At 56.1% G+C, this 12,411-nt stretch overlaps 2 protein-coding genes and 1 non-coding gene across 5 annotated transcripts; 1 reads left to right on the forward strand and 2 right to left on the reverse strand.

Annotated features, from left to right (window-relative positions):
* Positions 1-418: 418 nt before the first annotated feature.
* Positions 419-8,026, reverse strand: BRMS1 (BRMS1 transcriptional repressor and anoikis regulator). 3 transcript variants are annotated; one of them, XM_077862506.1, is made up of 10 exons: positions 7,870-8,026; positions 4,977-5,122; positions 4,812-4,902; positions 4,516-4,643; positions 4,257-4,336; positions 4,073-4,169; positions 3,374-3,466; positions 2,117-2,181; positions 1,355-1,394; positions 419-968 (listed from the first exon to the last, which is right to left on the reverse strand). In XM_077862506.1, the coding sequence occupies exons 2-10, from the start codon at positions 5,113-5,115 to the stop codon at positions 961-963; spliced, it is 741 nt and encodes a 246-aa protein (XP_077718632.1). In that variant the 5' UTR covers positions 5,116-5,122; positions 7,870-8,026; the 3' UTR covers positions 419-960. The 3 variants fall into 3 exon arrangements, with proteins under 3 accessions (XP_077718632.1, XP_077718634.1, XP_077718633.1); XM_077862508.1 differs by having other exon boundaries at positions 4,977-5,162; positions 7,870-8,017; XM_077862507.1 differs by lacking the exon at positions 3,374-3,466 and having other exon boundaries at positions 4,977-5,162; positions 7,870-8,022.
* A 252-nt stretch (positions 8,027-8,278) lies between these two features.
* B4GAT1 (beta-1,4-glucuronyltransferase 1) lies at positions 8,279-10,555 on the reverse strand. The gene is made up of 2 exons (XM_077862505.1): positions 9,364-10,555; positions 8,279-9,128 (listed from the first exon to the last, which is right to left on the reverse strand). Exons 1-2 carry the CDS (start codon positions 10,417-10,419, stop codon positions 8,937-8,939), a joined length of 1,248 nt encoding a protein of 415 aa, XP_077718631.1. The 5' UTR covers positions 10,420-10,555; the 3' UTR covers positions 8,279-8,936.
* Positions 10,556-10,996: 441 nt separating this feature from the next.
* On the forward strand, positions 10,997-11,078 carry TRNAS-GCU (transfer RNA serine (anticodon GCU)). Its single transcript has one exon. It is a non-coding gene; the product is annotated as a tRNA-Ser (tRNA).
* Positions 11,079-12,411: the final 1,333 nt, after the last annotated feature.

Raw genomic sequence — 12,411 nt, forward strand, 5'->3', positions numbered from 1 at the left:
TAACACTTGGCGCTAAATGGGATGGGGGTGGGGGAGTTTGGTTGTGAGGTCGTCAGCACATGGTGCTGCTGCCAGCTGCCTCCTACACTCCCAGGCCCCGCCAGCCTGCCTTACCAATCTGCCAAGTGACTGGGGCAGGTGCAGACATGACCCAGGCTCCAAGCACAGAGCACACAACCCTCCCCACCCCCGACACATGATCGGCCTGTGCCACATGTTGCTTCAGACTTTGCTCACTCCCCCACCTCTGGGAGGTGTGCTGGGAGGGCCCCCCCCATACCCCAACTCAGAGTAGGTGGGCTCCTGCCAGGTAGAGAGAGGAGGTACCAGGGACTCCAGGAGAGCCCACCTGACTCAGGCACTCCCCAGGGGAGCCCTGATTCCCTCGCAAAGTAAATCAGACACACACAGGTCATGCTAGGGTCCCAGGGAAGGTTTTAATTCCAGTCCCTGAAATCTGGGAGACATCAAGAACCTCCTTGAGAAGACCTGGGGAGCCTGCCTTCTCATCTCCAACAACGGCCAGGAGAGACAGGCCCCCCCAAAATATAATTTCTGGTTCAAAGTTCCCAGGAAGTGGGGCCCAGCTCACTAGCTCAGTGACTAGTCCAAGGTCAGCAGGAAGAATGTTGCTTTGGCTTAAGAGGAGCCACATCTTCTTTGTCTGGGATGGTGAGGAGAAGGCTGATCTCGTGGGGGTGGGGGGGTGGGCTCACTGGGGACAGGGAAGACAGTCTTGTCTGGTTAAGGCAGCTCTGGGCCACACAGTGTGCAGGCCCCGAGGAGGGCAGAGGAGTCCAGACCAGTGATAGCTGGAGGGGAAGGCCATGCAGCAGCACTGGGAAGCTGGCCGGACAGACCCCGAGGGGCTTGTCAATCTGCCTTCCTACAGCAGGAAAACGCAAATCCTGGGTTTGCTGCCAGCTGCTCCAAGGGGGCCCTTGGCTCTGAAGAGCAGGGTCATGGTCCTAGAGGGACACCAGAAGGGGAAAAAGCACCGCAAGTAAGAAGCTGAACCAAGAGGGGAACACCAGTGCCTATGGGGTGCTGAGAGGAACAGCCTTGGTCTGGCCCAGGGCAGCTCTACAGCCCTCACCCCTGGGCTCACCAGGGCCACCCCGCTGCTGGGGCCTAGCATTCCAGCCCTCCCTGACTAGTCCTGGTTGCAGGGAGCTTCATCCCCTAGCCCCACCCCGGCTCCGTTTCCCCAAACCCCCAAAGTGCCCTCAAACCCAAACCATTCTAACTGGGGCCACAGAGCTGACATAACCACTGACTCTTTCTGGGTTTCCTTCCAGGAGGCTGGGCTGGGGGAGGTGGTGGCAGGAGGCAGAACAGCTCCTGTGGTTCTTACCATCTGCTTTTCTCTTCTGAGGGGACACAGCTGCCCTAGCCTGGGGGGGTAAGAAGAAAAGCCCCCCTTGAGAGCCTGCCTCCAACTTGGCAAGTAGCCTCCTCCACATCAGCTTCTCTGGGGCGGGGGCGCTGCTGGGTCAGTGCAGCATCAAGATGCGTGGGGAGCATAAGCCCCTTTCTGGGCAAAGCTCTGACATGGTCTCCTGACAGATGCCAAGCCAGGCCAGGCCAGGGCAGCCCAGCCGCCTTCCCTCTCACCCTCCCTCCCTCCCGTCCCATCAAAACCTGCCCTGGAAGGAGGAAGGGAATGACAGATTAAAAGGTCCCTCCTGCAGGGAAGCCTCAGGCAAAAGGGGACTTGTGTGGGGTGCACCTGGGTGGCTCAGTCGGTTAGGTGTCTGACTTTTGATTTCATTTCAGCTCATGATCTCAGGGTCGTGAGATCAAGCCCCACATCAGGCTCTGTGCTCAGCACAGCACCTGCTCAGGATTCTCTCTCCCCCTCTCCCTCTGCCCTCCCACACCTGTGCCACTTGCATGCACGTGTGCACTTTCTCTCCCTCTCTAAAAACAAATGGGTGTGTGTGGGGGAGCTTGTGAGCTGACAGCAAAGCTAAGGAACCTGGGCAGAAGGCAGGAGGTGCTGAGGGCTGAGCAGAGCTCCCAGGCCCTCAGGAAGCCCGTGTGTGGTGAGGCCGCAGGGACCAAAGCTTTCAGGGATGGGGACCTGTCCCAGGGAAGTAGGTGGCACTGGCCCCACCTTTTTGATGGCTGTCCAGTCCTCTAGGATGTCGATCTCCTGCAGCATATACACGATGTAAGGACCTGCAATGGGGGGTCAAGGAAGCAGGAAGCCCAGTGGAGGGGGCAGGTGACAGGCCTCCCGCTTGGGAGCTCCAAAACTTGGGGGAGGCAGTGTGGGGAGGCCAGGAGGCTGAGGACCCTGGTTAGAGCTCAGGTTCTGCCTCCTGCCTCTTGGATCCCAGGTTCTTGGGGCAGGGCCTACGGCCTCATGAGTCCGTGAAGCGTACTGAGCCTCACCCCCTACCTCCCCTTAGTTCCTCCTCACTCCTCCCTCCAGTTTAAAGGTCAGTAGGCCAAAACCCAGGTCCTCCACTAGGGGACCTTGATCCCTCTATTCCCTGTCCCTTTAGTATCCCTTCATCTGGCCCCTTCTACACAGACTTCACAGTCTCTTCCATTCTAGAGACGACCCTCCTTTGGTCTCCCACTCCCTTCCAGAGTGGGAGGGTCTGCTCTGTCCTCTTGGGCTCTGTACCTGATGCCTCCACACCCTGACCTCCTGTTCAACCCACAAGTCCTCAAGGCCCAGACTCCTCCCTCCCTGCCTGCCCTGACTGCCATCACTGGGCGGCCAGTGTCCTGGGAGCCTGAAGGCTGCAGGAGTACCCGGGGGTGCAGGTGGAGGGCATGTGGATCCTGCTCCCATCTGTGGTGGGCTCTGCCAGGGAGGATGAGGGCTCAGCAAGCCCTGGGCTAAAGTGGCTCATGCCTAATGTGAGGCTGGGCAACTACTGTGTGGGATGTGGGTACCCCCAGCTTAGGCCACAGGGTTGCAGAGGACAGAGAAGCCATAGCTATTGGGGGGAAACCAGGAGAGGCTTCACAGAGGAGATAACAGGCACAGAGAGGCAGCAAGGCATTCCAAGAAGAGGGTGGGAAGTGAGAGAAGGCGGGGTGACGTGGTGTTGGTAGGAAAATCTAGGACCTGTTGGGAACATTGTGGGAAAGCCAAAAGAACCTCAAAGGAGACTTCCCTCAGGAAGTTATGGGGAGTCACTAAATGGATACTTCTGTTTCTCTATCCAGCCCAGGAGAGACCCAGGGCCTCACAGGAAATTCCTGACAGTTGGATTTGCCTGGACATGGCTACATGATGCCAAATGACCATAAACTGCCATAAATGACTGCCTTCCGTGTCCCCCCACCCCCTCCCTTGGTTTGGAGCTAACCCTGCTGTCCTGCCCAGGTCAGGCCGCCGTGGGTGGAAGGATACCAGAAACGAGAGGTGCCTTCTTCCTCTTGCTGGGTGGCAGGGAGTCCCAGGTCTTTGCGCTGCTTCTGGCGTGCAGTTTGTCATCCCACCACTCTGTGCCCCCAGACCCAGAGTCAGGATCAAAGAGCTGGCCATCCCTGGACACCCCACCCTTGTAGCTGTGTCCATCACGTGAGCCAGACCAGCCCCTACCCCTCCTCTCCCTCCCAGGCCAGTGGAGAGCACCCTGGGCCAGGGGCTTGGAAGCTGAGGCCAAGGCTAGATGGCAGAGCCATGCAAGCCTGGGGAAGAGGTCACTGTACTTCTGTGAGCCTGGTTTCTTCATCTGTTTAGTGGGCAGTGTGACAATGACAATTCTGGCCTCCCTGGGATGCCATGTGAACACAGGCGCTGTGGACACGGAGGGAACTGTGGCTATTGTATGTGTGGGTGTGTCAGAATGACACCTCCTGTTCTGGAAAGAGAGCAGGGGCCAAGGAGGGCAGGGGGACCGTTCTTTCTGAGCCTCCTCTGTGCACCAGGCACTGGGCTGTGTCCTTTCTGTGCCTGGTTCCATTTAGGCCCCAGAGTGACACCATGAAGCAGGCTCTCCTACATGCTCCCTGTGTAGGCAGAGCAGCAGGTGGTGTGGGAGGGCGGGATGGGGGGTGGGTGGGAGGGGTGGGGGCATGGCTAGAACAGTGCCTAGTGCAGCCTCACCAGAGCTGATGTCCAGACTCTGGCGGTCCTCTTCCAGCCTCTGGATCCGCTCTTGCAGCTCCCCCTGCAGCGTGTCATAGAGCAGCAGCTTCTCGCTCTGGAAAGGGTGAAGGTGCTCAGCAGGGTGGCAGGGACAAGCCACCTTCCGTTCACCTCCCCCAGCCCAGCCCGCAGTCACATTCACCTCCAGATGCTGTTTGGCTCCCTGCAGCTCACATTCGTACTTATTCCGGATCACGTCCAGACAGAAGCCCTTGTAGATCCCTGTAGAGGGAGGGAGATGGGAAGCCCTGCTTGGCCAGGGTCTCGTGTGTCCAAAAGGCGGAGCCAGGAGCAGAGCTGGGCAGGAATGAGGAAAGAAGGGAACAGACAGCCATGGGCTCTGGCAGAGGAAGATGCGAGGAGGCCTGGGGTCACCCCAGAGCACAGGACAGCCCACAGACCTGCCACCTGAATGCGGATCTTGAGGCTCCGCTGCAGTCCCCCCAGAGGCTCTGTGTATTCAGGTGCTCTCTCAGCCCCCACTTCCTCCAGCCGCACCCTCAGCTGACTCAGCCGTTCCCTGAACAACCTGGGAGGGAAAAGGCAGCACATGTTTGTTCATCAGACACGTGGCTAAGCGCCTGCTCCATGGCAGGTCCCATGTGTCAGGCCCTTGGCTACCCCTGCCCAGCACCAGGCCCGCTGCCTCCTCACCCCAGGGGGCCTAAAGACCCAGCCCTAGACGCCCCGCGCTCACTTCTCCTTGAGCTCCGAGAACTGTTTCTCCAGGTCCAGCATCTCATTGACGCACTCGCTGCGACGCCGCTCATAGTCCTCGTCGTCCATCTCTGGGACAAGAGGCCAGTCAGCTCTGGCTGAGGAAAAGCGGGCGGACGCTTGTGTGCACATGTTGGGGGCTCACCTGAGCTCTCTTCCTCCGATTCAGTCTGGCTGCCGCTCCGCTCCTCCTCGCTCTCTTCCTCCTCCCCATTCATCTCAGCGGCCGAATCACCCTCTGCTTCCATCTCTTCTGTGTCTTTGCTTGGAGGCTGGATGGGCATCTGGGCTCTGGGAGGAGGGGAGCCGTCACTTATCATCACCCTCAGTTCTGAGTGAGAAAGTGACCGTGTGGGGAGTCAAACCAAGCCCTGCCCAAATATCTCCCAGAAGCCTGGGAGCCACAGAAACGCTCACAATCTTGGACATTGTTGGTGATCCCAATCTGGGGAATGCTGGCCAAGGTGATGGTCCAGAAGCTGGGAAACACCAAGGATGGATTCCCCACTGCCTCTGGGACTGGGCCCGCACTCGTGGCTGGGGTGTTTAAGGGCCTGCACAGACTGGACTTGAAGTACTGAGCCAGCTCCTTTACCCCACCATCCTTAAGTGCGCCATGCCTTCATACTCCCCACCCCGTCCATTGATCCTTTCAGCTGGAATGCCATCCACTTCTCATCCTGAGAACACTCTGCAATCCTCATTTTCTCGCTGTGTTCTGGATCAACGCCTATGTCCTTCTGCTTTCTCTGGAGCCTCATATTACCAGTACCCCCATCTTCACTGTTTCTCCAATCCTTCCTCTTGACAGCTTCTACCCATGAAATTTTAGATGTGTTCGGGTATTGTCTCCCATTTAGAAATAGCAGAACACAAAACCTCGCCCTATTCCACTTAACCACTCCCCATTTCCTACCTCACAGCTACCTTTCCCAAGGCTCTGGCTGTTCCTACTCTTTCACTAACCAGAGGTTCCATTCCATATCTCTATGATTGCCCTCAGCTGAAGTGAATTCTGTGGCATCAACCGATGTCCACCTTGTGTCCAATGCCAGTATTTTTTAGTGCTTATCTTCGTTGACTTCTCAGGAACAATGAACACTGTTAATCATTCTTTATTTACTCATCTAAGATTTATTGAAGACCTAATATATGCCAGGTACTGTCAGATGCTATGGTCAGATGCTGGGCACGATGGAGCAGACAGACACAGTCTCTGATCTCAAGGAGTTTGTAGGTTCCTGGGAGACAGGCAATAAGCAGACCGTACTGTGGTATGAGAATGGTTAAGACTGGAGGACATATGGGGGAGGCATCTCACTGGAACCTGGAGCTTGCTCCAACAGTGAGGGCTTGCAGAGGAAGATCCTTGCTGCAGCAATAGGGAAGATTTGCAGACAGATGAGCTGAGATGGCTGGAGAGGGAACATTCCAAGCAGAGTGAATAGCATGGGCAAAGACTCTAGAATGAGAGAAGGGGCAGAGGTGGGGGTACATGAGTCTAAGCCTCAGAGAGAAATCTGGGGTGCAGAGATCTGGTCATCGGCATATAGTGAGTGCTTCAGGCCTTAGGAGAAGGCACAACCAGCAAGGCAAAATGTGTGGAGTGAGAAGACGTCCAAGATAGAACTCCCAGGGCCACCAAAGGGCCAGGTGATGAAAGCCCTGCAAAGGAGAAGGAAATTAGCAAGAAACAGAGGAAGAGAAGCACAGTCATGGGGAGAAAGAATTTCAGAAGGAAGTACGATCATAGTGCCAAATGCTGCCAAGAGATCAATTATGAGGAAGACTAAACAGTCCACCCAACAGTTAATCTCTACCTACTGAAGGCTTCGATTTCACTGTGATGTTCTTCCAACTTCTCTGAGCAGGGTACTGTAGTCCTTTAGATGGATATAGACACCACTCCCTCCAGGAAGCTCTACTTGTTTACATCTCCTCTCTATTTGCCGTTTTCACGTCTGTCTATCCAATCAGGCTGTAAGCCTTACCAGGATGGGGATGCACATGCACCTCGTTCACCCAGCACAGTACTTACTTCACTTCACAACTGGTGGATATGCAAATACAAATTAAACAAAGCACACTTTTTCAGGGCAGCTTTTACTTCTTGATTGCCCCAGGACCCTGTAGTGGTAGCAAACCCAAAGTATTCTGTTAACTTTCCTTGACACACTGGGACGCCTGGGTGGCTCAGGAGTTGAGTCGGCCTTTGGCTCTGGGCGTAGTCCTGGGATCCGGGAGTCCCGCATAAATTTTCCCTGCGGGGAGCCTGCTTCTCCCTCTGCCTGTGTCTCTGCATCTCTCATGAATAAATAAATAAGTCTTAAAAAAAAAAAAAAAAAAAAAACCTTTCCTTGACACAATTTGAGTTGTGTATAATTAACTGGCTCGCGGCTCAGTTTAGTCTCATTCTTCAATGATTTCACAAGTGAACCTGAGCCGAAAACCTCAGTTCTCCAAACCAACCTCATCTTTCCCATTCTTAAGCAGGAACTGAGTTCCTGCAGTTCCCAAACTTCGCAATTCCTCTTCATTGTAAAATTATATATATTTCCTTTGTCTCCAGCTGTCTCTGATTCTACTGAGGGAGCAACATTAAATCACAACCTCCCCTCCTTACCCCAGGTGCAAAAAGAGGCTAACCAAGAGGATAACCATTGCTACTCTGAGCGTTCTAAAGATTGCAAGGCGTAGGGGATGGAAAAGGAAAGTATAAGGCGCTGTACACACACAATTTATATTTTTAGAAAGTGAGCATTTCGGGGCGGACCTCCACGGAAGGCCGATTCTTGTCCTTGGAGAGAGCCCACCCAGACCCCTGCGCGGCGCGGGGCGCCAGGACCCTCCCGCTCCGTTCCATTCCCGTCTGCGCCGGCGCCGCGGGCGGGGGAGTCACTGCCTCTTCGGCGGCCAACAGCGGCCCCGCGGCGCCGCACGCGTCCGGCCGGTTAGGTCTCCGCTTCGGCCCTGATTGGCCCAGCTCCGACCGACTGGCCAGAGAGGCCGAACCAGGTGCCCTGAGGAGCGTTACGCACCGTGGGGAGGGGGCCTCCAGCTTGACTTCTGAAACTCCCTGAGAGGTGCCCGCGGCTGCCGGGCTCCCGGAAACGACGCGCCAGTCCCTCTACTCCGGGAGGCGGGGCCCGCTGCACTTCCGCATACGTCATCAGGAGGCGCCGGTCGCGAAATTCACAATTAGGCAGCTCGCGGCGAAGCATGCTGGGATACCGCGGGGCCGGTCTCCATAGCAACCGGCCGACATTCACGCAGGGTTTCTGCCCGCTGGCGGAAAAGACCCCCGTGGTTTCCTTGCTGTGCGGTCGGCGCCTCTTGGGCCGCAGCAACCTCCTCCCCACCCCTGTGACCCCCACCCCCCGGGGAAGGGAAGAAGCTGCGACCCCCCCCCTCTGCCCGCCAGGTCCAGGAGAGTCATGGAGCCAGCTGTAGGTGTGAACACTCATTTATTTACACATGGTCGTTGGTAGGCAAATAACCCAGTCTGTTGGACGGCACAGATTTGGCACGGAACCTGCAGACCCTTCCTTTCCCCAGAGCTCCCGAGGGTGGAGGCCTGGAAGAACCAGGAAGTTTAGTTTTCTGCCCCAAAACTAAGAACTAAATTCAGCGCCTTTATCTGATTTCTTCCAAAAAGTCCATTTTGTTAAGTACTCAGACTTCTCAGTCTGCCCCATTCATACTCTTTGCTCTCCGACTGCTCACCCACCCCAGATTGTTAATAATAATAACAATAATACTGTAATAATATTAATAATACTTCACATTTGTACGAAGCTTACAGAATGTTTTCACATATAGCATCTCATCTGAGCCTCCCAACAGTTCTGTGAGGTAGGTATTTTCACCTCCCCTTTTACAGATGGGATAACTGAGGCTCAGAGAGGAAATGGGATTTGCTCAAGGCCACACAGCTAGTTAGTGGTAAAGCTAGGACTTGATCCCAGCACCCCATATTCAAGTCCAGTGTTCCAACACCACAGCTACCACGGTAAAAGTGGAGTGACATTGATTATCCCTGTCAGGCCTGAGGGACAGCCTAAGGAGGGAAAAGGCTGAGACTTCTCCGACTAGGGGAGGGAGGGCCTCAGCAGTGACGAGGGGAGTCAGGGTACTTGGCCTTCAACTCCTGTTTGAACTGGCGGTAAAGGATCTTATTGTGCTGATTTTCTGCCTCCTTTTGGGGATGGAACTTCAAAGCTTCTTTAAAGCCCTTATGAACCAGGAAACCTTCGTTCAGCACCTCGAAATCAAATCCTGCCACGTGCAGCTCACAGGCCTGTTGGAGGAGAGACAGGTCAGTGAAGTTGGATGACATTTCTAGGGCTGAGACTGGCATCCCTGAAGCCTCTCTCCAGCATCCCTACTCCTCTGGAGGCATCTACACCATCCAACCACTTCCTCAACTAGGACTATCCTGCCACATTGCCTCCTTTCCATCCAGGACCACTCATAGCTCCCAGCGCCCCCCACTCCTCCTCCCCCATTGCCCCTGCCCTTTCCCTTATGGGCACCTGGCTGATGCGATTGAAGCCGTACTGGCGAAAGCGCTCGTCGAAGGTGGGCACCTTGCCTCCAGCCACGTAGAATGGTTCCCAGGGGTCCTGCCAGGGCACTACGTAGGCAGGCCTCAGCAAGCTCTCTTCTGGCAGGTTGACCCAGCGGGAGTAGTTGGTGGGTGCCTGACAGGGCGTGCACAGCCCATAATAGAAGGGCCTCACCTCGCCCACTTGGTAGAGCTGCAACAGCTCATTCTTGTTCGTGGGCATGCGGCGGGCTCGGCGGATCTCAAAGGCAGGCACCACCAGTGCTGTGCCCGCCCACTGCTTGCTCTGATCCAGCATTTCCCGAAGACCCCTCCACAGCCCCTCACTGGGCACCATGTCCACGTCGATTACCAGGGCATAGTTGGCCCCCTCACGAGCCAGATTCCTCAGCAGGTTATTGGGGTAGGAGACGTTGGTGCCCAGCGCATAATTGATCCCCGGCTGGGCCACCCTGGCTAGCTTGTCAAAGACCTCCTGGCAGGACCGCAGCAAGGCAAACTCCCCAGGCTCCCGGGGATCAGGCACAGCGGCCTCGTAGCGCGAGGGGCACACAAGGTGCATGGCCACCCTGGCGCGCATATCGGGGCAGTGGCTGCTCAGCGCGTAGGTCAGCACCGTGGCTAGCTGCGCCTCCTCCTTGGTGGCCGCGAACACCGCCACGGAGAGCGGGCCCTCCCAGCGCTCCAACAGGCCCGACAGGTGCAGCAGGTTGTCCACGCTGGCGTGAGTGGCCAGGATCACATCATTGGGGTCCATGGTGGTCTTCAGTAGGCCCCTGTAGACGCGGTAGTCGCCACTGGCGTCCAGGACGCCTCCAGAGGCCAGAGCGGTGCGGAGTTGCGCCTTGACCTGGTCCACGGACCGCGGGGACGGGGGAAAGAACTCGAAATACTGGTCTTGCTCCTCCTGCCCGTGGAGCCCGGACAGCAGCGACAGGTAGAGCAGCTGCAGCATCGCCACCAGCATTAGCGCGGCCAGAAGCAGCTGGTAAAAGGCGCACCGGATGGCGTAGGACATCTGCATGGCTCTCGGGGCTCCGAGCGCGCAGCAGGGACCACCGGGCCGCAGCCTTCGCAGCCGCAGCAAGCCCGGATTTACCGCAGCCTGCCGAGCACAGCCGAAGCGAGCCGAGGCGAGCCGAGCCCCGCGCAGCTTCCCCGTCGGAGCGGGCCTTGGGGCGCGCCAGCTCGCCCCCTGCGCGTGAGGAGGAGCTACTGCATTCGCCGCCGCGCCGCGCCGCGCTTTGCAAACCCTGAAAAGTGCCCGCGGCAGCGCCTGCGGGGTTCCCAGGGAGCCGCTGCCCGCCCTCCGGATCAGTGTGCGACGCCCCCGGACCCAGCGCGTTCTGATACACCGGCGCGCTCCCCCCGCCTTAGGAAAGGGAAGCCGCGGCGGAGCTCTGGGTGCAGCCGGGGGAAGGATGATGCGGGTTCGCGGCCGCGGCGGGCGGGAGGGGACACACAAAAAGCCCTTTCTCTTTCCGCCGCCTCTCCCTCCGCCAGGTTCTATGAAACCCACACTGAAGCAGGGATGCGGAGAGGCTCGGGAGGTGCGGAGGAGATGAGAGATAAGTGCATGTAGGAAGGGCCGCTCTACGTGGGACGAGGTGGCCGAGTGGTTAAGGCGATGGACTGCTAATCCATTGTGCTTTGCACGCGTGGGTTCGAATCCCATCCTCGTCGGTCGTGTTTTACACGAGGTGAGGGGGTGTACTTTTCTGACTTCCTGGGAAGAGGGCCCAGGGCCCAGTGGCCCGTAAAAGACCCGAACTGGAACTCTGGCTGATGCCAAATTGGGATCCAATCTATTATCTGCGGCAATTAGAGAAACCCCTCTGGAGGTGCCGCCTTATTCTCTAAAGTGGTGGAATTTGGTAGTAGTGCGGTGTCTGATCACTGAAGTTATCACTCTGTTCAGGCCACTGACAGCAATTTTCCTAGGGGGAGACCTTCCGCGATCCCCACTCCTACCCCTACCCCCGCAACACACACACACACACACACACACACACGTTTAAGCAGGAGGCCTAGAATACCTAAAACACCGGCCAACATATACAGAAACCCCTTAAAAAGCATTTGCGAAATAATTAATCCATGGGCTCTAGACGAGGAGAGGCTGTGGGGAAAGGCAGGTACTTTCACAGCTCAATCAGTTATATATGATAACTATATGAGGTCTGTGAATCTTGGGAAGGTGCAGACCGGGAAGGGCTTCCAATTTTCAGGACAGGGCTTCCAATTCCTCCCTATAGGCAATGGGAAACTAAGGTTGGTTTTGTATTTTAAAAAGCAAGTTTAAATTTTTTTTTCTTTTATTTAAGAGACGCAGCAAGAGCACAAGCAAGGGGGAGGGACAAAGGGAGAAGCTGATTCCCCACTGAGCAGGGAGCCCAAGGTGGGGCTGGATCCCAGCACCCTGGGATCATGACCTGAACCAAAAGTGGATGTTTAACCAACTGAGTCACCCAGGAGCCCCAGGAAGCCAAGGTTGATGAATTGAAGAGTAACCAGGGCACCTATATTCTGCAGCCCCAGCAAATAACACCTACTGAGCACCCACTCGGTGCCAGGGGCTGTTAGGCACCCCGGATGAAGCCTTGCAGGGGACTTGACAGGTACTATCTTTGAAGATTTGCACTGGTGACCTGTGGTAGGAAAGCGGACAAAAGTATATGCAGACCTGTTTGGCACAGGCCTTGCAAACTGGAGGCTCGGGTGTCAGGTTTGGTGCTGTTAGGGTCTTTGACCCGCTCAGTGTTGAAAATTACAATTTGAATCACATTAGTTGTTGGCTTTGGCGAATCAGGAGATTTCACATAAAATCCACATTTCCAACTTTTGTTTTATTTTTTTTTAATATTTTTTTAAATTTTTATTTATTTATGATAGTCACACAGAGAGAGAGAGGCAGAGACACAGGCAGAGGGAGAAGCAGGCTCCATGCACCGGGAGCCCGACATGGGATTCGATCCCAGGTCTCCAGGATCGCGCCCTGGGCCAAAGGCAGGCGCCA

The sequence above is a fragment of the Canis aureus genome, chromosome 21 (assembly GCF_053574225.1).
Source record: "Canis aureus isolate CA01 chromosome 21, VMU_Caureus_v.1.0, whole genome shotgun sequence".
Classification (NCBI taxonomy): Eukaryota; Metazoa; Chordata; class Mammalia; order Carnivora; family Canidae; genus Canis; species Canis aureus.